Here is a 23,457-nt window from a genome sequence, read left to right on the forward strand (position 1 = left end):
TACGATATTGTTACGGTGGTTCACTTTTCTTTCAAGGCATTGAAAATTAGAGCATATTCTTTTGCTGCTACATGAAGGAGCAATGTAGGTAGACATAGTGGTGGTTGTTGAGTGTGTGAATGGCCTCCTCATGGTTGTGTTTCACACATGGCCTTCGGAAATTCCAATGTCTTAGCCTTGACCCCATTTTCGTTGAATTGAATTGGTGAGACCAAACAAAGGGATTAGTTGGTGGGGGTAGAGGTCTTTAAATAGAAGTCAATAGTTAGTAGTTACTACAGTTTATATTTAGTGATGTTTTGAGTATATAAAAGTCTAATTATAAAAAAAATAAAAAATAACGTATCACTATTTTTTGAACTGTAGTAGATTTTTATACACAAAAATATATCACTATTTTCAGTTTGAACAAAAAGTCTAATGGTTACATTTGCTTGTTTCAAACAAATCAAGGAATAAACATAAATGAAAGAAAGATAATAGTAATTCTATCAAATTATCATTGTTAATCATTTAGGTATTCAAAATGTTTCATATTATATTGAAAACTACTCCCTCCGTTCCTTTATAATTGTCACTTTTACATAAAAATTTTGTTTCTAATTAACTGTCGTTTTCAAAGTCCAATGTATCATTAAATGTGGTTTTACCTATATTACCCTTAGATATTTATTGTAGAGAGAGAAATATATGAAATGAAGTATTAAATGATTAAGGTTATTATAGGAAAATGATAAATTGTTGTATCAAAAGTAGTAAAAGTATTTCTTGTCTTGGTTTGTGTAAAAAGTCAAAATGTGACAATTAAAAAGGAACGGAGGGAGTAAAAAATAACATTTATTTTGGAACTTTATTTTTCTTAAATGTGATACTTATTGTCGGAAAAAAGAGAATAAGCACATGTTCTTCGGATTCAAATGGTTTGTAGTTGAAAATCACACATGTTCATGCAATTGAGACATTGGTGGCCGTCTGATCTTAATTCACCGACCACATATACGCTGGCGGGTCAAAATATGAGATTGCTGATTGCAAATAATATGTATGTGGTGTGCTTTTATGTATCAACGTATTATGTTGGGTGGTGCTAATTTTTTTTTTGGTGATGTCCGAGGTTTGAACCTCAGACCTTGCATATAGTATGCATTGTCCTTACCAATTGAGTTAAGCTCACGGGGACTGGATGGTGCTAAATTAAATCCACTCCTTTGGGTGAGGTTGGTTTGAAAATTGTTTTATTTTTTGGTAAATTGGTTTACGTTTTTTTTGTTTTTTGTAGTGTCCCATAAAGTTCACCAAGAGGCAAGGGTTGTTCTTAATTAAGTTGGCGTATGTTAAAATAATCCCTACTGTCTCAGTTTGACATAGGATTCATGCATTGCATAGGTGTGCATTAAAACGACATTTTCCATTTTTATTCCTTAATTATGTTTTTGAGATAGAAAATGAAAGCTCTATTTACTTAACTGGAACAAATATTGCATTCGAATTCTAATTCCTGAGTCAAAAATAAAATAAAATCTAATTTTAACATCTTTAAAGTAATTCTAATTAATTTAAGACTAATACCTCAATTTCGCCCTTGAATTATCAGCAATCGATCAAATTCGTCCCTGAATTTATCGAAATATCTATTTAGTCCCTGAATTTACAAAATGTCAATCAAATCAGTCCCTACGTTAAGTTGGTCTGTTAACAGAGGTGACGTGTAACGTTAACCTCTTACAGAGCTTGCCACGTCATATGCCACGCAAGCAGGGACCAAATTGATTGATTTACAGAAAATTTCGAAGGACCAAATTGATGGATTTTCAGAAAATTGGCAACGGCTCTTTCTCCTTGAACTCATTAACGGCTCTCTCTTCCAGTCCAAATTAACGGCTCTTTCTTCCCCAAATATATAAATTTGGAACCCTAATGTTATTATTTGTCACCTAGAGTTCAAAATCCCCCAAAATTCTTCCATGAATTGAGTAGGTGTTCTTCCCCAATTCAAAAAACATAAAACCCTAATTTTTTTGTTGATTAATTTCGAAATTAAAAAATCATTGGTGATTGTTGAAGATTCGGTGTTCAGGAATGATGGGTGGTGGGCGTATGGGCAAAAACAACTACAACAGCCAGTCTTCATCTTCAAGCTCTATGTACAATGATGATGTGAGAGAGCTTCATTGTTGGTGTCCTAGAATTTGTGTTGTAAGAAAAGCAAACACTGTCCAAAACCCAGGAAGGCCTTTCTATGTCTGCCCTCTACATAAGGTTTGTTTAATAATGGTTATGTGATGTGTGAATGGTTTGTTTAAATAGTACTTATTTTGTTTTTTGATTGTATAGGAAGATGATGAAAATTGTAAATTTTTTGTGTGGGTTGATGAAGCTGAAGAACTAGGCTATTTTAAAAACAATGGTGCTGGTCATGGAAGAAATGCAAGGTTGATAGAGAAGCCAAATGATAGGGGCAGAGAAGAGGTTTGGAAGACAAGGTTGATGGGTAAAATTGATTGTGTAGGAAGTGAGCTTAGGTTGATTAAGATTTTGATAGGAGTATTATGTTTGATTGAGTTGTTTAGAATGCTATTGTATTGTGCCAAGTCCATGTAATGTTGTAATGAAAAGAGGTTATAAATGAATGAATCAAACCCTTCTGTCAAAAAAATTCAATCAAAATGGTCCCTGAATTTTATACATATCCATCAAACCGATCCTCAAATTAATAAAAATACCATCAAAGAGGTCCTTGAATTTTCACAACATATATCACTGTGATCCTTGGTACATATATCACTGAGTTTCTTCAGGTTGAGTTTCAGGTTGAGTTTCTGGTTGAGTTTGTTGGGTGACAGTTGCACCAACATTGTCTTCATCATTTCTTTGAGTATCCCAAGCCATTTCCTCCATTCCTTGAGTACCATCAACATTTTCCTCTTGATTATATACTCTGTTTTTAGTAACCAAATCGATCCATATGAAATTATTAAGTTTCTAACAAAAAACCCTAAAATTACTAATAAAAAAAAACGCAATCAAACACACAACACGCACAAACAAACATCAACGAAACATGATATGATGTTAAAAGTTGAAAAAATAATGCCTAAAACTAAAACTGATAATCACAGAAACGGAAACAAAAAAGGGAGAAACGAACAACAGTGAATGGAAAACGAAGTTGAATGGCGTTACCTTGACAAACCACGAAATCTGACTTCAAAGCCGTATCTTTTCCACGGTTGATCGCCGGTGATGATGATGATTTTGGAGAAGTGAAGAGGGTGACGGTTTAGGCGGGAAGGTGAAAGGTAAGGGACTGGTTTGATGGTTCTGAGTGAAAATGTGAGGATGAAAGACAATGGTAATTGAGGGGTATAATTGGAAACACAGGAAAAATTATCCTCAAAAGTGAAATCTCGAATTTTCTCCATTTCCATCAATTTCGTCCTTGTACACGTGGCTGCCTTGTTGACACGTGTACAGGACAACACAACATGCAAGGGGACATGTCATCACCACTAACGGTGCTTTTGGACGGAGGGACTGATTTGATGGACGTCTGCAAAATTCAGGGACTAAATAGATATTTCGATAAATTCAGGGACGAATTTGATCGATTGCTGATAATTCAAGGACGAAATTGAGGTATTAGTCATTAATTTAACATGAGAAAATGTGGGTACCGATACTCATAGGGCAAAATTATCAGCAATTCAAATTCATTTAAAGTATAATTTTAAGAAGAAAAAAAAGTTTAGTTAGACATTAAATAATATATATAAAGGTTGGGTTTCGAACGACAAAGATCACACTTGTTACATATAATATAAAGTGTCATTTAGTTAATTTTTTTGTCAAATAGAATTTGACCAAACTCACATATTATAATCGTGGAAAAGAGGAAATTTCGAGGTTCAAATCTCAACTCGTGCACCCACTTTGTTTTAAATTATAAGAAAAAAACTCATTTTCTTTATCTTAAATTATAAGCAAAAAAGACAAACTTTTTTCATATTTAATTATGTTATTTCAAAAAATCATCATTTCCAAATAGATACTAAATGCAAATTGCATTCAATGTGATCTTCCTTTCATTTTCTCTATAAATAATAACCAATGAAAATTGTTTTTACATCTTTTTATGAAACTTATTTTAAGGATAACACAAAAAACGGTGTATATGTTTTAGTTTTCTTAATAAATGTGAAATGATTTATTTTTTACTTATAATTTAAGACGGATGGATTATATCAATATCTATAAAGCTAAGCTATCTAATTTATTAATATGAGAAATTAGGAAGTTATTAAATATTATTGACCTGACACATAACTTAGATTAAATATTTATTTTTGTATTGTTTTAATAAAACTGTGAGCATTAATATTTATCTTTATATTATATTTGTAAAACTGTGAGTACAATTAAACAACGACTTGTCCTCGTGAGCATAGCTCAGTTGGTATGGACAATGCATAATATATGCAAGGTCCGGGGTTCAAACCTCGGCCACCAAAAAAAACAACGACTTGTTTTTATTAACATTTTGATTCTCATAAAAATGTAAAGTTCGACAAAAAAAATTGTTGATCTTAGAAATCGAATTTATGTTTTTGTGAAAATATGAAATTAAAACCATAATTAAACCAAAAAGAAAAAGAAATGTTATGAAAAAAAGGAAATATAGTATATAAGAATATTCAAAAATAATATTCCAAAAAAAAAAAAAGAGAATTAAAACAACCTGAGTGTGACAACAACTGTTTTGGTTTTTTGTCCCCAAAATAAAACTCCCTGGAGGCTGTTCTGTTCTGTGCATAAATACATAACTTTTTAAACAGAACAACGAAATTACAAAACCAAATTTTTCCGATTTGTTCTATTAACAATTGACCTTGCTTGTGTCGCCACTTGAGTTGAGACTTACCAACAACTTCGTTTCCCTCGACGTTCTTTTTCGAATCAATACCTTTTTCTTCTTCTGTTACTCCGTCTTCTCTTCTCTTCTCTTCTCTCATTTTTGCATTGCCTCCACCTCGTTTTTCTCGCCACACTCACCTTATATAAACCAGGTATATATTTTCTCTTTTTCATTCTCTCGCTATTTTCTTTCATTATTTTTGCATCTAAGGTAATTTGATTAATTTGTATCCATTATTTTAGACTTAATGTTATTGATGAAAATTACTAATATATAATAGATCTGCAATCACTTTGTTTGTAATTGTTTGTTAGTTGAGTTTTTTTCCTGTGGTTTTGCATTGAACATTCTTATTGGTAAAACTAAACTAGTATGCGCTTTTTATGGCACATCATGAAACTCATTTAAACTTGATTTGGATTGACTTATTTGAGTTTATCTACCGACATAAGTTTTGGGAGAACTTATGACATGTTCATAAACTGTTTCCGGCTTAATTTTCATAAGCTTATGGAAACAGCTTATAGCTTATACGAAAACAATTTTACTTTATTTTACCTTTTGCTATAGAAATAGTTTGTACATAAACACGCTTGTGGTGATAAGCATTTGTGCTATAAGCTGCAAATAAGGTGTTTATCCAGAAAGGACCTAAGATGTACTCTGGTCTCGAATATAAAGAATAAAAATGTTTCGTGGTCTGAAATATAATAAGTAGATGTTAGCTACTTCTACTATATTTAATGTTATTATTCCTCAATTGATTTAGATTTATATTTCCATGGAACAAGTTCATATGAGTTGCACTTTCAAAATTACAATAACTTGTTTTGATTGTTTTTGTGAAAATTTAATGATATGAGCTACTACTTTTCTTAAGGAGTGTAAGCTAGTTATTTTGGTTTATATGAGACTAGACGATCTTACTCAATTTTTTGTTTGAAATCTTTTAGATAATGGCAGCTGAAGTATGTCACCATGCTATTGGCTCTTTGCAATCTCATTCTCATCTTGGTAATTTGAATCATCACCAAAATATCAGAAGCGGTGTATTAAGGTTGGCGACAAAGGATTTTATCTGCAGTAATGGCTTGTCAAAGGGAATAAGTAGCCGCTTTGGCCAGAGGAATTGTATTGTAATTCGATCTTCAGCTTCCCATTCACAGACGTCAGTTGTTGATCCGGTGTTGTCCCCTTCAAAAAGCAACACCAATGACACTTCCAAGAAATCAAGTATGATAAATTTCATGTCGATTTATTTTTATTGCTTTCTTTTTGTGCCGAGTATATTTTTGTTGGTTGCTTCTTGAAGTTGGATCATCGAGTGTTAGGTTGGTAGACATTCAAATAGTTGAAATTGTCATATGATTGGATGTTATCTAACTACTGTTCTTTATCTGTTCCAACTCAGATGAAGCAGCTTTGATCCTTATTCGACACGGTGAGTCGTTGTGGAATGAGAAGAATTTGTTCACAGGTTGTGTTGATGTACCACTTAGCAAGAAGGGTATAGATGAGGCAATTGAAGCTGGAAAAAGAATTAGTAGCATTCCAGTTGATCTCATATTTACATCTGCTTTGATTCGTGCACAAATGACAGCCATGCTTGCCATGACCCAGCACCGCCGTAAGAAGGTAGCGAGAATGAATAATTATCTTTAGCTGTCAAAAGAGTGACACAACACAATTATGTATCTATAATTGTTTTCTCTACAAAGCTTAGAGAATATTAGTAAGTATGGTACACTTAGAATGACTAGTACTCAATTGAAACGACAAGAATTTAAATCTAGTAATACTTGCATAATAATCCAGAAAATTAGTCTTTGTTATAATTGTTATTGCTGCAATGTATTGAAATGTTATTTTCTAAAATTAACCATTAACTTGCCTGCAGGTGCCTATTGTTATGCACAACGAGAGTGAACAAGCAAAGGCATGGAGTCAAGTTTTTAGTGAAGATACAAAAAAGCAGTCCATTCCAGTCATAGCAGCTTGGCAACTAAATGAAAGAATGTAATAATCTTTTTTGTGTCCTTAATTTTTGAAACTTCTCCTTTACAACGTGCTGAATAGCACGGACATGTTATCAGTGTTTCATAATTATTATCCTTTCAGGTATGGAGAACTACAGGGTCTCAATAAGCAAGAAACAGCAGACAGATATGGGAAAGAACAAGTCCATGAGTGGCGCCGAAGCTATGACATACCTCCTCCCAATGGTGAAAGTCTGGAAATGTGTGCTGAAAGAGCAGTTGCCTATTTCAGAGACCAAGTAGGTGGAAATTTTGTTTTTTGCATCATTTTTTAAAAAATGTGAACTTATAATAGGTGAAGCTCTGTTCCGCACTTCCACCCCATTTTCCCTGGTTGAACTTCATAGTTAAGTGTTTTTTGAGGTTGCAAACTTGATATTTAAGTTATCCAGACAAATGTAGTAAATGAATCTCTAAACTAGAAGTTACTCTAAAATTCTATACATATTGTAACTTGTAAGGTCAATTTTTTGGTATGGTTGAAGTTATCTTCATACGGCTTTGATGCAGAACTGATCCATTGATACCAATATTGCAGATTGAACCCCAACTTCTATCTGGAAAGAATGTTATGATTGCCGCACACGGGAATTCATTGAGATCCATTATCATGTATCTCGACAAATTAACTTCCCAGGAGGTGATTGGGCTATTCAGAATTATAAATTTCTCTTAAGTCGCATGTGAACTATATAGACATGAATTTTTCCCCGCCTTTTGACAGGTTATTAGTTTAGAACTGTCAACTGGAATTCCAATGCTTTACATTTTCAAAGAAGGAAGATTCATTAGGAGGGGGAGTCCCATAAAACCAACTGAAGCTGGAGTTTATGCCTATACCAAGGTATGCATTTTATACGACCTTTATATTCCGTCCCATTTAAGATGATTTTTTTAGGAATATTAGAAAGTTTTGATTTAAAAATGGATATTGTTTGTCCGGAAGGTTGCAGTGGCACTTGCAGTCCACTAGCAATATAAAACATAGAACATCAAAAGTGTTTGGCTTGTGAAATTATTTGCTTCATGTCGCTATGTGCTATGGTATTATTCTTGTTATTGATACATGTCATTATTGTTGAACTATATGTTTCATATTACACTTCTTGTAATCAAGTACTAGGTGTAAGACTGAGAGTCTAGATCGTATGTTGGAAAGGCCTTTAAGATTTATATTAATTGAATTTCATTCATGATTGAGGACTATATTTAATTTTTTTTATTGCTTAGCTCCTTAGTTTGACATGTTTGCTTATATAATAGTAATATATTCTTATCCCTTTTTCTTTCTGGTAGAATTGCAAGGTCAAGAGTACCTTAGATAAATCTAGTCCTAATAGAAAGTTGTAATACCTTGACCCGTTGATTTTCTCGATCAAAATATTTCTCTTGGCTTTCTAAGATGTTAGTTGGCATGAGTAAGAAATTCTGATAATTAACTGTTGAGTTAGTCTTCTTTGCTACCTCAAAATAAGTGTCAGTCATTGACGTCGGCAGTTTATCTGATCTAATATTAATTTATCACATTAGTCACTAGTAATCTGTTATAGACTGCTCTAAAATGATGCTGGAGTTACGTTCATTATTGATTTCTTAAATCTTATTTTGAACTAATTTCACAATGCCCACTAACGACTTTACTTGGTTACAGCGTTTGGCTCTTTACAGGCAGAAGTTGGATGAGATGTTCTAAAAATAATATGGTTTAGGTAAACACGGGTTGCTTTTTTTTGTTTTCCTTTTCGTTCTCTATTAATATGCTATATTTTGATTCTAGGGCTGTTTCACTTTCAGGAAATACAATACATTCACCATTGATCAGAAGCTTCACAGATGAGTCACTGGTGGGAGCTTGTTCTCAGTATTACTGCTAGGTGTCTTGAATATTAATTAGCACATATCCTAAAGCTAGGTTATTTTGGTTGTTATACTATAGTTTTGAACATGTGTAATGGTAGACCAGCTTCCAACTTTTTAGGACATTTATCTTAAGTGATTGTTTACATGATCCTGTTGTTCATGAACTTCAAAATGTGGAAATATACTGTAATACTTTCAGTTGAGGAAATACTGTAAAAAACGAGTGCCAATTTGGAAATACTGTCATACTTATTGAAGTATTTTCGACAATAAACAAGCATAAAATTCTGCTGAATGCAAATATGTAATGTCTTTATTTATTTTAAAGGCCAAAAGCCTTCAAGCTTGCTACAAGGTAAAATCATATATCAACAACATAAATCCAACATAAGTTTTATATCATATCTCTTAAGTCTAGGTTTCCAACTAGAATATCATAGCTCATGCTGCATTACAGTTGACTCGTCACTTTTCAAAGATATCTATATAGTAATTTCTCATTCTATGCCATGACGTTTGTGTCCCCGCGAGTAACTGAGATATATTGATCAGGTTTAGGAACTGACGAATCAACTATTTTCTCGTCGTTGGAAGCATCAGAATCTGCTACTAACCTGGTCAAATCTGAAGGAGGAACATTGTGTGAGACTGATGATGGAGAGTTTGCATGTGTCCAAAAGGAGTGCGTCTTGTTATCTTCCTCTCTCATTCTCTTAGCATATTTATTCATATCAAATTCTGTGTCATTATTCCCACCAAATGCAGGTTCAAGTTGATCCATATCAAACAAACCCTCCATAATCTTCTCTGTGTTTTGGTCGTTAGAATAAACAAACTTTATCTTATTATAATTCTCGGTCTCAAGCAGAACCTTCACCATCTGCAACAATTCATTCTTTTACATTACAAAATAGTTCAAGAACATTGATCAAACTAATCGGCAGCAAACATCAAAATTAAAATATCAACATTTTATGGTTCCAACTTCTGCTGAAAAAAAAAAACAGTCTAAAAGATTTAAAAGAGACTTTTATTTCGTTACCGAGAAGAATGGTTGGAAAATCCCAGGCGCATCATACATGATTGCCAATCCGAGGCGCTGCGGATAATATTTTTGTAATATATGGCTGACTTCACGCGTCATCTTGAATGATACACTTGACAAACTGAAACCATGGAAATCAACCAGCCAGATCACCTGCTCCTGGTGAGGGGGAAGATTTAGAATTGCATTCTCCATGCAGTAAACAAAATGCTTAATCTCTTCTACTAATGTCTTCGACTTCTGTAGCAAAAACAAAAACAAAAAATGAAATCAGAAATGATATCATTATTCCATTTTTCACTCATGCTGAAGTAGACATGATGATAGTATTAAAAGTGATTTTCAGAAGAAACCTGGCGATTTGTTCTCATTATAAGTACTGGTCTTCCATCCTTGGCACAATAATTTGGTCTATACATTTTCCCTGTCTCTGCTTCATTAGCAACATCATCCTTAACCAAGAAAAAACATACTTGTTAAATTCATCTTACTTTAACTAACTTAAAAAAAGCCTCATCTTTCAATTCAATCTGAACACTAAGCAAACACAGCCATAACAATTTTAGGCTTTGTTTCAACATTTGTGAAATGAAAAGTGAAGACAAGCAAGCAGTAACTTACCCAGGTAATCTCTTCAGGTTTATATTCCTGTCTCCATTTAAGGCTTTTTTTCAACATTTGAGAAGCTTTCTTAACATTCCAATTTTGTGATTTTAAATACCTTGAAATGGATGCATCAGAACAGTACACAGATTCCTTATCTGATAATGTTCCTATCAACTTTCTCACCTCAATGATCTGGAATGCACCAAATTAAACTATTATCAGCTACCTCATCCTTCACTCAAAATATTGTTGTTTGAATTTTCATATGCTCCAAGATTTCAATTATTGGACATACCTTAGCCTGCTGTTCTTGTGATAGTGACACTGGTAACATTTTCTCATGGCCATCAGAGGCAGTTTTCTTCAGATTCTCACTCATTGTCTTCTTGACTTTATAGACTGCAAAGATCAGTAACAATTTATCATCATATAGTACTAGTTTATAGTTCCTCATTTTTATTTAAAATAATTAAAGCATAACAAGTAACTAGTATAGTATAGTATAATTATACAAACCATAATCATATCTAGGTTTACCTTTAGCAACACTGATGCAGGCAAGCCAAACTTTTGAGAGAACCAAACTGAATTTAAGAGATATATTTTAGTTTGGTTTCTTCATTGAGCATGACCATTCATTTTATAACCACTTTGGTTATTACTTATTACTTATTACTATATTTGCCTTAACACAGTTTAATTAGTTAGGTCAATTTTGTCTTCATTTATTGTTTTTTTTTTTTGTGGTCAATTTTATAACCACCATGTTTTCATTTGTTAGTAGCCACATGAACTTAAGGGTTAAGGCCTTCCATTATGTCATGCTGTAAGTAAACTAAAACTTATTTTTGTCCGCTTTCAGATAATACAAGTTTCTTTCATTTTCTCCCAATTTATCTTTTCACTGCAATGATTTCCAAAAGGTTATATGTTTATTTATTTATTAATTCAAAAAGTGATCGTAATAATAAATTCATAAAAAAAAGCTACTTTTACATAACTGCACGTACAATTATTGATATAATAGAAAAAAGAAAACACATTTGTGTTTCTCAATAAATTTAATAAAAATGTTTCTATAAAGAAATCATTAATGTGTGTGAAAGTGAAAGTTTGAAGAGAGTCTCAAATTAAAAAATTTATTCGGGTTGGTTTAGAGATGTTTGCTTGTAATTTGGAGTGTGATCCTTTCTAAATTTTAGGTTACTTGATGTCAATTTCGATAGCTTAAGTCTAAATAAAGCTATACTCTCTAAGTGAGGCATCCCCAAGTGAACGGTGAGATTTGACCGATTAGATTAGTCTGTTATTGGGCCGATACCGAACTTACAAAAAAAAAATATGAAAAGTGAGTTTTCTATTTTATAAAATGGACTTGTCTAACATGTGCAATATTGCACATGTTAAAGGAATTAAAAATAATATTATTTTTTTATTAAAAAACAACAATTATTTATTAAAAAGTGATATATTTAATATAATATAACCAAAATCTAATATAAACTTACTATTTTAAATTTTTTAACATGTAAAAACCAACAATAGGAGCAACATTATTTCTTTAATTTCTCATATAGCGTGAGACAAACAAAACAAAACAAAACAAACAATAAAAGACAGAACTTCCTTAACCATTAGTTGGTCTTGTCAGAGCAGTAGCGTACGTAACAGTAGGTAGTTGGAAGGAAGATCTCATTTATAATACTATCGTAATCGAGTGATTCATTAAATTGAACCAATCATACTTTTCTCTGGTTTTATTTATATGAAATATCTGAATCAACAAAAGTTTTATTTATATGTAAATCTTTAAATTATCATACTATGTGTTATCCAAAATATAAAAGAATCTTACTCTTTCCGTTCCATATTATGTGATCATCGACTCTGTTATCTGTGTTAATGTACAATTTTGAATTTAAATATCTTTAATAATCTATTAGAAAAAATTACGAAAATTTGATATTTTGAAAATATTCATCGAGAAGAATCCAACAATTTCTTATATGATATATTTTATCTTTATATATTAATAGAAAAATAAGGTCAAAACATGTTATGTGAACGATACACATTTTTAAATTAGGTCATTTAAAAATAAATTGAATATTAAATCAGATAGAGATGTATGTACATGGACACAATTTATTAACAGTGAAGAACCATTTTGGTCCCCGACAAATTATATAGGGGCCAAACTAGTCCTCGACAAATAAAAAGATCTTATTCAGGTCTTAATAAATTAAAATCGAGACAATTTAATCCATGAATCGGTTTTTATTATTGAACCTATGATGTGTACAATTAACTTAACTATGTGGCGTTAACGGTGTCAATTAAGTGCCAACATGGAATTAAAAGAATTTTTAAGGGGACAAATTAGTTTCTCATTTAAAAACAAAAGCAAAATAAAACAAAAAATTTCACGTGTTTACGATAAAATAATGAATTGTCGTGTTGAACGTTGAAATAGCATGAATGAATCAATTCTTGGTTCACGATATGAGAATGAATGGTTGTTTTTAACACACCCTTCTGTTTTTATTTCATGCATTTTGTTTCATGTTTCTTATTTTCTTCGACACCCTTTCGTTTTCGGCAAGTGTTAGCTATCACGATTGTTTCAAACAGAAAAAATGACCGACAAAAAGGTAAAAGTATCAATTTAGTCTCTTAAAATTTAACATATTGCATTTTAATTTTTTTTTTGTCATGAAGAAATAAAAAAAATAATGACTAATTTCACTTTTAATTTTTAGGATGATCAAATTGTTCAAATTTTAGTAAGGCCATAAACATCCCTTATTTTTGTAAACATTGCATGTGGTAGCTAGTAAGACAACATATAGCTAATCACAAGTCAAAAATAGGGAGAAAAAAGTGGTTGGAGATAAACATTGACAGCGAGACTAAATTGTCTCGAATTAATTTTACAAAAATATGGTCTTTCTATTGGTTGAGAACTAATATAACTGCTACAGAACTAATGAAGGACTAAAATGGATTTTCACTCATTTATTAAGTGAGCTTATAATCAAAATCGAAAGAAGTATTAAAACGCAAAAAAAATAGAGCGATAAAAAAAAATGCAAAAAATGGAGAGATAAAAAAAAAATGCAAAAAGTAGAGAGAAATGGAAAGAAAATGGTAACTACATGCTACGATGGAAATTTGATTGCCTGAACCTGAGACATATATAGAGGAGTAGAGATACATGGACAACCATTTTGGACAACTTTAAATACAACTTTTATTTTCTCTCTTTTCATTGGTCCAAAACAATGGAGAGAGAAAAAGGAAGAGAGAGAATAAGAATATAATGTGAGTATGAGAGAGAAAGTTGTCAAAAAGTTGTCAAAAAGTGGATGTACAAATATCATTTCTCTATATAGAGTGCTAGGTTGAATGGTGGACCCCTGAAAAAGAAAAGCAAAGTAGTAATACAATTATTCAACCTTATCTTGATTGTTATCCGTCCCTCTCTCTTAGTTTTTCGATCAGAACACACAAACACCCATATACATGTTTTTCAATGCGTTTTTGCCGTAATTTTCAGAAGCTTCAAATACTAGTTTCTTTTAAGTCAATGTAGGGTTTTTATTGTACTTTTGATCAAACCATATTTTACAAACGCATTATCAAAAAGAGGCTTACTGGTTGAAGTAGTGTGGATTCGGGTTATTACCGCTTGTATAGTTCTCTTATTCCAAATCGTAAAGCATAACATTTTATATGAGTTTCATCTAATAAAAGAAAGAGTGTTAAAATGAATGTTATAAAAATGGAAAAAATGTGTTTATAACCACTTTGGTTATTACTATAGTTGCCTTAACTCGGTAATAAGTTAGGGGTCATGTTAACCAGTGCTCCGGGACACTAGTTAAACAGGTATAAATGGAAAGAAAAAACAAAGTCAGCATTAAAAGCAACATTTTTTCAAGTTTCAAAAGGTAAAATACACAATTTCCGAGAAAACTTTTTCTTTTATAATTTCTTAACTAGTGCCCCAGAGGCACTCGTTAACATTTGAAGTTAGGTCAATTTTGTTAGAAAGTTAGTTCATTTGTCAGTATAGGTATAAATTTATTTATGCCATGCTGTAAGTAATCTAAAACTTCCATCATACACAATTTATTTCGTGCATTATTTTGTCCACTTTTAGATGATACAGTTTTCTTTCATTTTCTCCCTATTTATTATCTCTTCTCTAACATGTTTTCCAAAAGTTTTTTCCTTTTGTTTCTATAAAACAATTATATTTTCAAAGTGATCAAAATCCAAAACTCATCCTCTCAAAATGAAAAAAAAATCCAAAACTCATAAAGCATGATGAGACAAACAAAACAAAACACTAAAGACAGAGCTTCCTTAACTATTTGTAGATCTTGTCAAAGTAGTTGGTAAGCAGGAAGGAAGATCTCATAATTAAACATTTACACCAGCCGAGTTATAGTACTATTTTTAGTTATAAACCAACGCCGACATCGTCTAAACTCTAAAATACACATTTAACTATTTTTAGTTTTTTTTTTTTTTGAAGGGAACTATTTTTAGTTATAATGCTATGTTTATATTGGACCTAAGGAGAGAGAAATAATTATATTTTTTTTAGGGAAGAGAGAAATAATTATATAAAAGTCAGAAACGTAAAAAATACTATGTTTTTTTGAACAAACAAAAATGGTATCGATATATATAATAACAACTGCAATTATCCCCGCACAAGGTGTGCTAAAAAGGATAACCAGTTAATAGTAATTACAAGAGAATAGTGCTAACCAAAACTAAACAAAAGCAGAATGTACAAGCAAACTGGAGTTACTAATGGATGCCCATACAAAGGAGCGGTGACTTCCACCAGTCATGATAGCTATACATAAAAGTTGCTTGTTTGGATTTAAACCATAAAAAAGATGTCAACTTAACCTTGTCGACAAGTTGAAAAGGTGTCAAAGTCGTGTTATTAAACACACGGTCATTCCTCTCTTTCCAAAGAACCCATACGGTGGCAAACCAAATACTATGTTGTTGATGTGAAATAAACATTTCTCACACGGATAAAGTACAAGCAGACAATAGTATCATACACGGACAAGTATAGAACTGGTTCATTGGATTAGGGATGTTTAAATTTAAACAGATTCAAATTAAAATTTAAACTAATCCATAAAACGGAAATCACACAAAATCGAATATTATTAGATGTGTTAGAATGTCATTTTGTAAAAATCATTTGGATTGAATCGAATTTTCGATTGATTTTTTAAAACTGAATCAAACCCAGCCGAACTTCATACATATATTTAATACAATTTCCATTTTTTATAACTATTATATATTATATTAAGCTATAATAAAATTGTTAAAACACGATCACTTTTAATATTTTGACAAACTAGATAAATTCATCTTATTTGGAGTCAAGTAGCCTATAATGAGAGGCATACAGCCTAAATGTAGAGAAATAGAGAATGACAAATTTAAATCCACACTACAACATATTAATTGTCTTGCAATTACCAACTGAGTTATAAAAAAAAATCATTTTTATTGGTTTGTCCAAAAGAAAAATACATTCTAATGAATTATTTTGCATGTTTTCAAATGGAAAAATATATTCCCATAGAAAGGAGTAAGTAGTGTTCAAAATCTTGTAAAAAAAGTAGTGTTCTAAAGAATTATTTAAAGGGTCTTGTTAACGAATACTTTCGAGACACTCTTTAAGGATTTTAAAAAAATAAATTATTTTATAAAAAGTCAAATATTTCAATTTTCAATGCATTAATTATACATATTTTTATAAAGAAAATACAATTTAAAAGTCTTAAAGAGTGCGTCGGGAGCACTCGTTAACATTTCCCTTATTTAAACTATCAAAACAAGTATATATTTTTTTTTAAAAAAACCTAATGTAATTATTATTTAATCAAAAGTAACAACTTATATTTTTAAGATAAAATTTTTACTTGTAGACAGTGGCGTAGCCAGGATCCTGAACCAGGGGGTTCAGACTTTTCAATTTTATAAAGGTCAAATATCATATATTGTCCTTAGGTTAGATGTTTATAACAATTTAGTAGGGCGGGAAATGAATCGAGTTGAGTTGAACCCGTCCGAGCTCGATTCGTTCCGATAAGAATTGACTCAGCTCGAAACTCGACTCGAGTTCGATACGAACAATTTTTTTGACTCGATTTCGGCTCGTTTAAAGCTTACGAACAACTCGGTTCAGCTCGTTAGGTTCAACTCGTTTGCTCGAGTAACCTAATTTTTTTAACTGGAGTTCAACTCGTTTAAATTATTTTTATACATTATGTAATATATATGTTAGACTTGAAGCTATTATCAAAATAACCACCTTTGCCTGGTGTTTACGTCTTGACTCTTGATTAAAATCATGCCATTTTTTGGTGATTTAACAATAAATTAAAATCATCCCAAAAGGTATTTTTTTTTTTTAGTGATTTAACGATAAATTAAGATGTTAATAATACCTTGGAAAAGTTAAAGAAATTTGGACCGTCATCTTCCTAAGAAGAATCAAAGGATCCCAGAGAGACCCTGCGCACGTCATCATCACTTCGCCTTGTCCCAAGACTCGTGCTTGGGGGGCTGTGGACCGTCATCACATTCCTAAGGGCACGGGAACCCTCCAAAGAAGGCTCTAAGCCCTCCAGAAAGGCCTGGGCGCCCTCTGGAAGGGCCTGGGCGCCCTCCAGAAGGATTCCTGAGCCCTAGGGCGCCCCCTAAAGGGCGCCGCCACATTAAACTTCTAGAAGCCTCTAGAAACCGCCCAAAAGCCCCAAAATACACAAATGCCCCTGTTGCTTGGGAACCAAGCAACCAAAGCCCAAGCCCATAGCAAGCTATAAATACCACCCTTGAGAGCATTCTCAAGGCATCTGATCATCAGTCTAAACCCTAGTGCACGATTCTTAGCCCTAGAATCCTTACCGTACTTTTGCAAGTACAGTTGGCGCCGTCTGTGGGAACAGGTAAAACTAACCTTGACCGCATTCCTGGATCGCAAACCGTGATTCAGAAACCCTTAAACGAGACCTCTAAGTCGTAAAACTCCTTTGCGATTTAGAAACCCTAACCCTTTTCGACCAACCTAAATCGCACCTCACGTACGATTTAGAGAAAAGCCTCTCATCATGGCAACAACCGAAGAATTAGAATCCATGCGAACCCAACTCGCTCAGCTGAAAGACCACAACGATGCCCTTCAGGCCTCGATGGAGACCATGCAACAAAAGCAACTGGAGGAAAGAGAAGACTCACACCAGGGCGAGCTAGATGACCCTGAACCACAACCATTGTCCGCTGAAATTTGGGACGCACCGGTTCCAGAGGGCTTCAAGCCGCCCCACCTATCCACCTTCGACGGAAAGAACGACCCCATGGAGCACGTCACGGCCTTCAATACTCGCATGGCGGTTGTCGGGGCTCCCGATTCTTTGAAGTGCAAATTACTAGCAGGTACTTTCACTGACGCCGCCTTACGCTGGTACATGAATCTCCCACGGTTCTCCATCCTCAGCTACCAGGACATGACCAGGAAACTCACACAACAGTTCTCCGCCAGTCGACATCGCAAGGTCCCAGCAACTAGCCTCTTCAATGTACGACAAGGGCATAATGAATCCCTCAGAGACTACCTGGCCAGATTCAACGATACAACCATCAAGGTAATCAACCCCAACCAGGAAGTGTTCGTAGGAGCTTTCCAAAACGGACTAAGGGCAGGACAGTTCAACGAGTCTCTAGCCCAGAAACTTGCGGATTCCATGGAAGAAGTTATAGCCAGGGCAGAATGCTACATCAAGGGCGAGGAGAGCAACGCAGAAAAGAAGGCCAGAGACGCCAAGGAGCGCGCAAGCAATCCAGAACGGCGACCTTATCAACCAGCAGCTGGCAGAGATCGCGCCCCCTACAGAAGGCCGGAGAGGCGACCGTTCAACCCATATTCTCAAAGAGACTTCACACCCTTGAATACTAGACCAGAGCGGATCATGAAGGAGGTCTTAGAAGCAAGACTGATCCCAGAGCCCTTGCCAGCCCGAAGCCCCGTCATGGGAAGAGATGAAGATAAATGGTGCAAATATCATAAGGTACGAGGACACGACACAGACTCATGCATTCATCTTCGCCAAGAAATCGAGCGACTAATACAAAGTGGGAAGCTAAAAGGTTATGTGAGGGACAGAAGGGGCGAGAACAAACAAAAAACGGATAACAAGAAGGAGGAAGTGAACGACGAAAAAAGACACGCCATAAACACTATCTCAGGTGGCTTCGCCGGAGGGGGGGAGTCAAGTTCGTCGCGAAAGAAATATGTGAGGCAGGTAATGCTATGCCAGGAATATGAAGAAACTGATCAGAAGCACGAACCAGAGGTATCATTCGCGCCCAAAGATTTTCGAGATGTGATACCCCACGACGACGACCCCATGGTCATCACTTTACAAATCTTCAAGTGGGACGTGAAGCGGGTGTTGATAGACCCAGGAAGCTCTGCGGATATTCTTTACTACGACACATTTGATCGAATGGGACTAGACCCAGAGCAGCTGCAACCTTTCAGGGGAACTCTGGCGGGCTTCACGGGCGAGCAGGTTCATGTGAGAGGATACATCACCCTAAAGACAACTTTCGGAAGCGGATCGCACGCCAAAACCATTCGAGTCAGGTACCTCGTCGTAAACTCGCCCAGCTCTTACAACATCATCATTGGTCGCCCTGCCTTCAACCTGTTGGGCGGATTCTTATCCACAAAGTATCTAGTAATGAAATACCCTCTTGACTCTGGAAAAATCGGAACCATTCGAGGCGATCAAAAACTCGCCAGGGAGTGCTATCATAACAGTTTGCGTTTGCAAAAGACCAGAAAGAAGTCAAGCAACGAAGTAATGCACGAAGTCAACATGATCGATCTAGACCCCAGAGAAGGCTTCCAGCAAGAACGCCTGGAACCCACTGAAGAGTTAAAAGAGGTCTCCATCGGACCGGAAGCCCACCATACAACAAAGATCGGCACGTCACTACCCCCTGAAGAGGAGATCGCCCTGATCAAGCTACTAAAGAAGAATCTAGATCTCTTCGCCTGGCATCCATCAGAAATGCCAGGGATGGACCCCGACATTGCCTGCCACCACCTATCTATCAAGGCTGGCGTGAAACCGGTAGTACAGCGGAAAAGGAAGATGGGCGAGGAAAGAAGAAAGGCAGTTGATGAGGAAGTGAAAAAATTAGTTGAAGCCCATTTCATCAGCGAAATAAAGTACCCCACGTGGTTAGCCAACACTGTACTTGTCAAGAAAGCAAATAGGAAGTGGCGAATGTGCGTGGACTACACTGATTTGAACATGGCGTGCCCCAAAGATCCTTATCCTCTCCCTAACATCGACCACCTGATCGACAACGCCTCAGGTTACAAAACTCTAAGTTTCATGGATGCCTATTCAGGTTACAATCAAATACGGATGGACCCGCTGGACGCTCCAAAAACGGCCTTTATGACAAGCACAAAGAATTATCACTACGAAGTCATGTCGTTTGGTCTGAAGAACGCAGGCGCCACCTTCCAGCGTTCTATGGACACCGCGTTCTCCGCGCAGATAGGACGGAATCTGGAGGTGTACATTGACGACCTAGTCGCAAAGACGAAGGAGGGAGACAGTCACTCTGAAGATCTGGAGGAGATATTGAGCCAGGTTCGAAGATATAGGATTCGTCTGAACCCATTAAAATGTTCTTTCGGGGTGCAGGCGGGAAAATTCTTAGGTTTCCTCTTGACAAGACGAGGCATCGAGGCAAACCCTGACAAATGCCAGGCGATCATCAACATGAGAAGCCCCACCAACATCAAGGAAGTGCAACAACTCACAGGCAGGCTCGCCGCTCTCTCTCGTTTCTTGTCATGCGCCGGCGACAAAGCCTTCTCTTTCTTCGCCTCCATTAAGAAAAAGGAGAAATTCGAATGGACTCCAGAATGTGAGGACGCTCCAGCAAATAAAGAAGTTCTTATCCAGTCCGCCCATCCTTCAGCGACCAACCCAGAACGCCATTCTTTTCCTGTACCTGGCGATATCTGACAACGCCATGAGCACAGTTTTGGTCGAAGATTCAGCAACAGGAGAGAAGCCGATTTATTTCGTCAGCAGGGTGTTCAGAGGAGCAGAGCTGCGATATCAGAAGATAGAACGTCTCGCCCTTGCTGTCGTCATAACGGCCAGAAAGCTTCGCCCCTACTTCCAAAGCCACAGAGTCGTCGTCAAATCAGACTACCCAATCAGGCAAGTGCTGGGAAAACCCGACTTGGCTGGAAGAATGGTGGCTTGGTCCATCGAGCTTTCAGAGTATGACGTCCAGTTCGTACCAAGAGGGAGTATTAAATCCCAGGTGTTGGCAGACTTTGTAGTAGAGCTCGCCTCCCCAGCAGAGGAGCAACCCCCTTTTGTATGGCTCTTATCTGTAGATGGTTCATCCAACCTAAAAGGCAGTGGCGCGGGTGTTATCCTGGAGGGTCCGGACGGCGTCCTCATCGAGCAATCCCTCAGATTCGAATTTAAGGCGAGCAACAATCAGGCCGAGTATGAAGCTTTAATAGCCGGCATGACCCTCGCCCTAGAAATGGGCGCCGAAAATTTAAGAGCCAAGAGTGACTCCCAACTCGTAACAAGCCAGATCACAGGTGAATACCAGACAAAGGACACACAGCTAGCCAAATACCTGACCAAGGTGCAGAGTCTCGCCAAGAAACTTCACTTCTTCGAAGCCGTTTATGTGCCACGGGAGCAGAATTCCAGAGCAGATTTGTTGGCAAAACTCGCCAGCACTAAGCGACCAGGCAACAACAGGACAGTTATCCAGGAAGTAGTCACAACACCTAGCACGAAGGTGGACGAAGTGCTTCAGGTCAACGAGAACACAGGAGGATGGATGGAGCCATTGCTTAGATATTTGACGGGGTCATTCACACCAACCGATGACGAGGAAGAACAGATAATCAGAAGGCGAGCGTCCAAATTTACTTTGGTTTCTGGGAAACTCTACAAAAGAGGCCGCACGACTCCCTTGCTGCGATGCTTAGGAGAAGGCGAGACGCATTTGGTCCTTTTGGAAGTACACGAGGGCGTTTGCGGCAGTCATATAGGCGGGCGGGCTCTAGCCGCCAAACTCCTCCGCGCCGGATACTATTGGCCCACCATGCTTCAGGATAGCTCGAATTTCGTAAAAAAATGTGACAAATGCCAAAGATTTTCTGACAAGAAGCATGTCCCAGCTCAGGAGTTGACCTCTGTATACTCACCATGGCCATTTCACAAATGGGCGGTAGATATCGTTGGACCTTTTCCTCTCGCCCCAGGGCAGCTGAAATTTCTCATAGTCGGAGTGGATTACTTCACCAAATGGATCGAGGCAGAAGCAGTCGCTAAGATAACTGCGGAAAGAGTGAAGAAGTTCTACTGGAAGAAGATCATCTGTCGTTTCGGCCTACCTAAGTGCATAGTATCAGATAATGGAACTCAGTTCGCAAGCTCAACGGTGTTGGACTTCTGCAAGAACCTAGGGATACAGACAAAATTCGTCTCGGTAATTCATCCGCAAGCCAACGGACAAGCTGAATCGGCCAACAAAGTTATTCTTAGCGGGATCAAAAAGAAATTAGAAGCCGCCAAAGGTTTGTGGGCAGAACAACTCCATGAGGTATGAATAATTTTCAAAATCAATATTCTCTCACCACAACTTTCCAAAATTTTCAAACTACTACTATACTGTGTATAAACAATGCATCGACCAAAATAAGTACAGGTACTATGGTCCTACCACACTACCCCTCATTCTACAACCAAGGAAACACCGTTCACTATGGTCTACGGCACCGACGCCATGATACCTGTCGAAATCGACACCCCCACATGGAGGCGAGATACGTTTTCAGAAGAAGGTACCTATCTTATTTCGTCAGGCGACTAACATTTTTTGGTGCAGGGTAATATTGCTATTATAAATTTACGCGTTATTTTCTTTGAAAAAGCTAATGAAGTAGGTATGGCGGTAAGCATGGACGTCATCGATGAGGTCAGGGAGCAAGCACACATCAGGGAATTCGCGGCCAAGCAGAGAGCAGCTAGACGATATAACTCCAGAGTGACGCCCAGGGAGATGAAAGAGGGCGACCTAGTCCTCAAGCAGGTCGTCGCCCCAACCAGAATAGGCAAACTATTCCCAAACTGGGAAGGACCTTACAGAATCAGGGAAAAGTACGCTCACGGGGCGTATAAGTTGGAAGAATTGAATGGAGACGCCGTACCTCGCACTTGGAATGTGGCCAATCTGCGTCACTATTATAGCTAGATTCCTTTTCTTTTGCATTTTAATTTTATTATGTATTAAATAAGGATGATGTAAAGGTCACCACTGCAACTCTTATCTTTTGACTTTATCAATAATACAGGGTCAGGGTGGCACTCTTTTCCCCTGCAAGGGCAGGGGTTTTTAACGGGCGCCCTTTCCTTTTTCATATCTATGATTCTATCCACGTTTTTTCTATTATCATGCAAACAGAATTCGCACACTGAAAGTACAAGGATCCACAACGCCAACCACGATAAGGGCTCTGGCGGCATCGACGTAATACCTCGCCTAACCTTCCATCAGAGTTGGAAGTGAAAGTCTTCCCCCAGAGCGGGAAACCAAAGTCCTCCTTCAGAGTAGGAGGCGCCTTCCATCAGAGTTGGAAGTGAAAGTCTTCCCCCAGAGCGGGAAGCCCAAAGTCCTCCTTCAGAGTAGGAGGCGCCTTCCATCAGAGTTGGAAGTGAAAGTCTTCCCCCAGAGCGGGAAGCCCAAAGTCCTCCTTCAGAGTAGGAGGCGCCTTCCATCAGAGTTGGAAGTGAAAGTCTTCCCCCAGAGCGGGAAGCCAAAGTCCTCCTTCAGAGTAGGAGGCGCCTTCCATCAGAGTTGGAAGTGAAAGCCTTCCCCCAGAGCGGGAA

The 23,457-nt window shown here is 36.4% G+C and overlaps 3 protein-coding genes across 3 annotated transcripts; 2 read left to right on the top strand and 1 right to left on the bottom strand.

The window, feature by feature from the left end:
* The first annotated feature begins 4,839 nt into the window (after nt 1-4,839).
* On the top strand, nt 4,840-9,103 carry LOC146940141 (2,3-bisphosphoglycerate-dependent phosphoglycerate mutase 1-like). Its single transcript, XM_085753745.1, has 9 exons — nt 4,840-5,063; nt 5,866-6,145; nt 6,324-6,547; nt 6,810-6,928; nt 7,031-7,187; nt 7,487-7,588; nt 7,673-7,792; nt 8,600-8,657; nt 8,743-9,103. The coding sequence occupies exons 2-8, from the start codon at nt 5,869-5,871 to the stop codon at nt 8,639-8,641; spliced, it is 1,041 nt and encodes a 346-aa protein (XP_085609871.1). The 5' UTR covers nt 4,840-5,063; nt 5,866-5,868; the 3' UTR covers nt 8,642-8,657; nt 8,743-9,103.
* Nucleotides 9,094-11,070, bottom strand: LOC146940142 (uncharacterized). The gene is made up of 6 exons (XM_085753746.1): nt 10,997-11,070; nt 10,755-10,858; nt 10,475-10,651; nt 10,207-10,305; nt 9,851-10,093; nt 9,094-9,688 (listed from the first exon to the last, which is right to left on the bottom strand). Exons 2-6 carry the CDS (start codon nt 10,836-10,838, stop codon nt 9,311-9,313), a joined length of 981 nt encoding a protein of 326 aa, XP_085609872.1. The 5' UTR covers nt 10,839-10,858; nt 10,997-11,070; the 3' UTR covers nt 9,094-9,310.
* Nucleotides 11,071-17,616: 6,546 nt separating this feature from the next.
* LOC146940143 (uncharacterized) lies at nt 17,617-20,556 on the top strand. Its single transcript, XM_085749850.1, has one exon. The coding sequence runs from the start codon at nt 17,617-17,619 to the stop codon at nt 20,554-20,556; it is 2,940 nt and encodes a 979-aa protein (XP_085605976.1).
* The last annotated feature ends 2,901 nt before the right edge of the window (nt 20,557-23,457 follow it).

This window comes from Medicago sativa, chromosome 3, assembly GCF_051527215.1.
Source record: "Medicago sativa cultivar Bolivia chromosome 3, Bolivia_mono, whole genome shotgun sequence".
Classification (NCBI taxonomy): Eukaryota; Viridiplantae; Streptophyta; class Magnoliopsida; order Fabales; family Fabaceae; genus Medicago; species Medicago sativa.

Bases quoted from the DNA above. Each gene is read 5' to 3' on its own strand.
- LOC146940142 (XM_085753746.1), bottom strand. From the start codon at position 10,838: ATGAGTGAGAATCTGAAGAAAACTGCCTCTGATGGCCATGAGAAAATG. The intron at 10,306-10,474 runs GTAAGTTACTGC...TTCTTGGTTAAG, and splicing joins AACCTGAAGAGATTACCTGG to GATGATGTTGCTAATGAAGC. The intron at 9,689-9,850 runs GTAACGAAATAA...GAATTGTTGCAG, and splicing joins TTTTCCAACCATTCTTCTCG to ATGGTGAAGGTTCTGCTTGA.
- LOC146940143 (XM_085749850.1), top strand. From the start codon at position 17,617: ATGGCAACAACCGAAGAATTAGAATCCATGCGAACCCAACTCGCTCAG.
- LOC146940141 (XM_085753745.1), top strand. From the start codon at position 5,869: ATGGCAGCTGAAGTATGTCACCATGCTATTGGCTCTTTGCAATCTCAT. The intron at 6,146-6,323 runs GTATGATAAATT...GTTCCAACTCAG, and splicing joins TGACACTTCCAAGAAATCAA to ATGAAGCAGCTTTGATCCTT. The intron at 7,793-8,599 runs GTATGCATTTTA...ACTTGGTTACAG, and splicing joins GAGTTTATGCCTATACCAAG to CGTTTGGCTCTTTACAGGCA.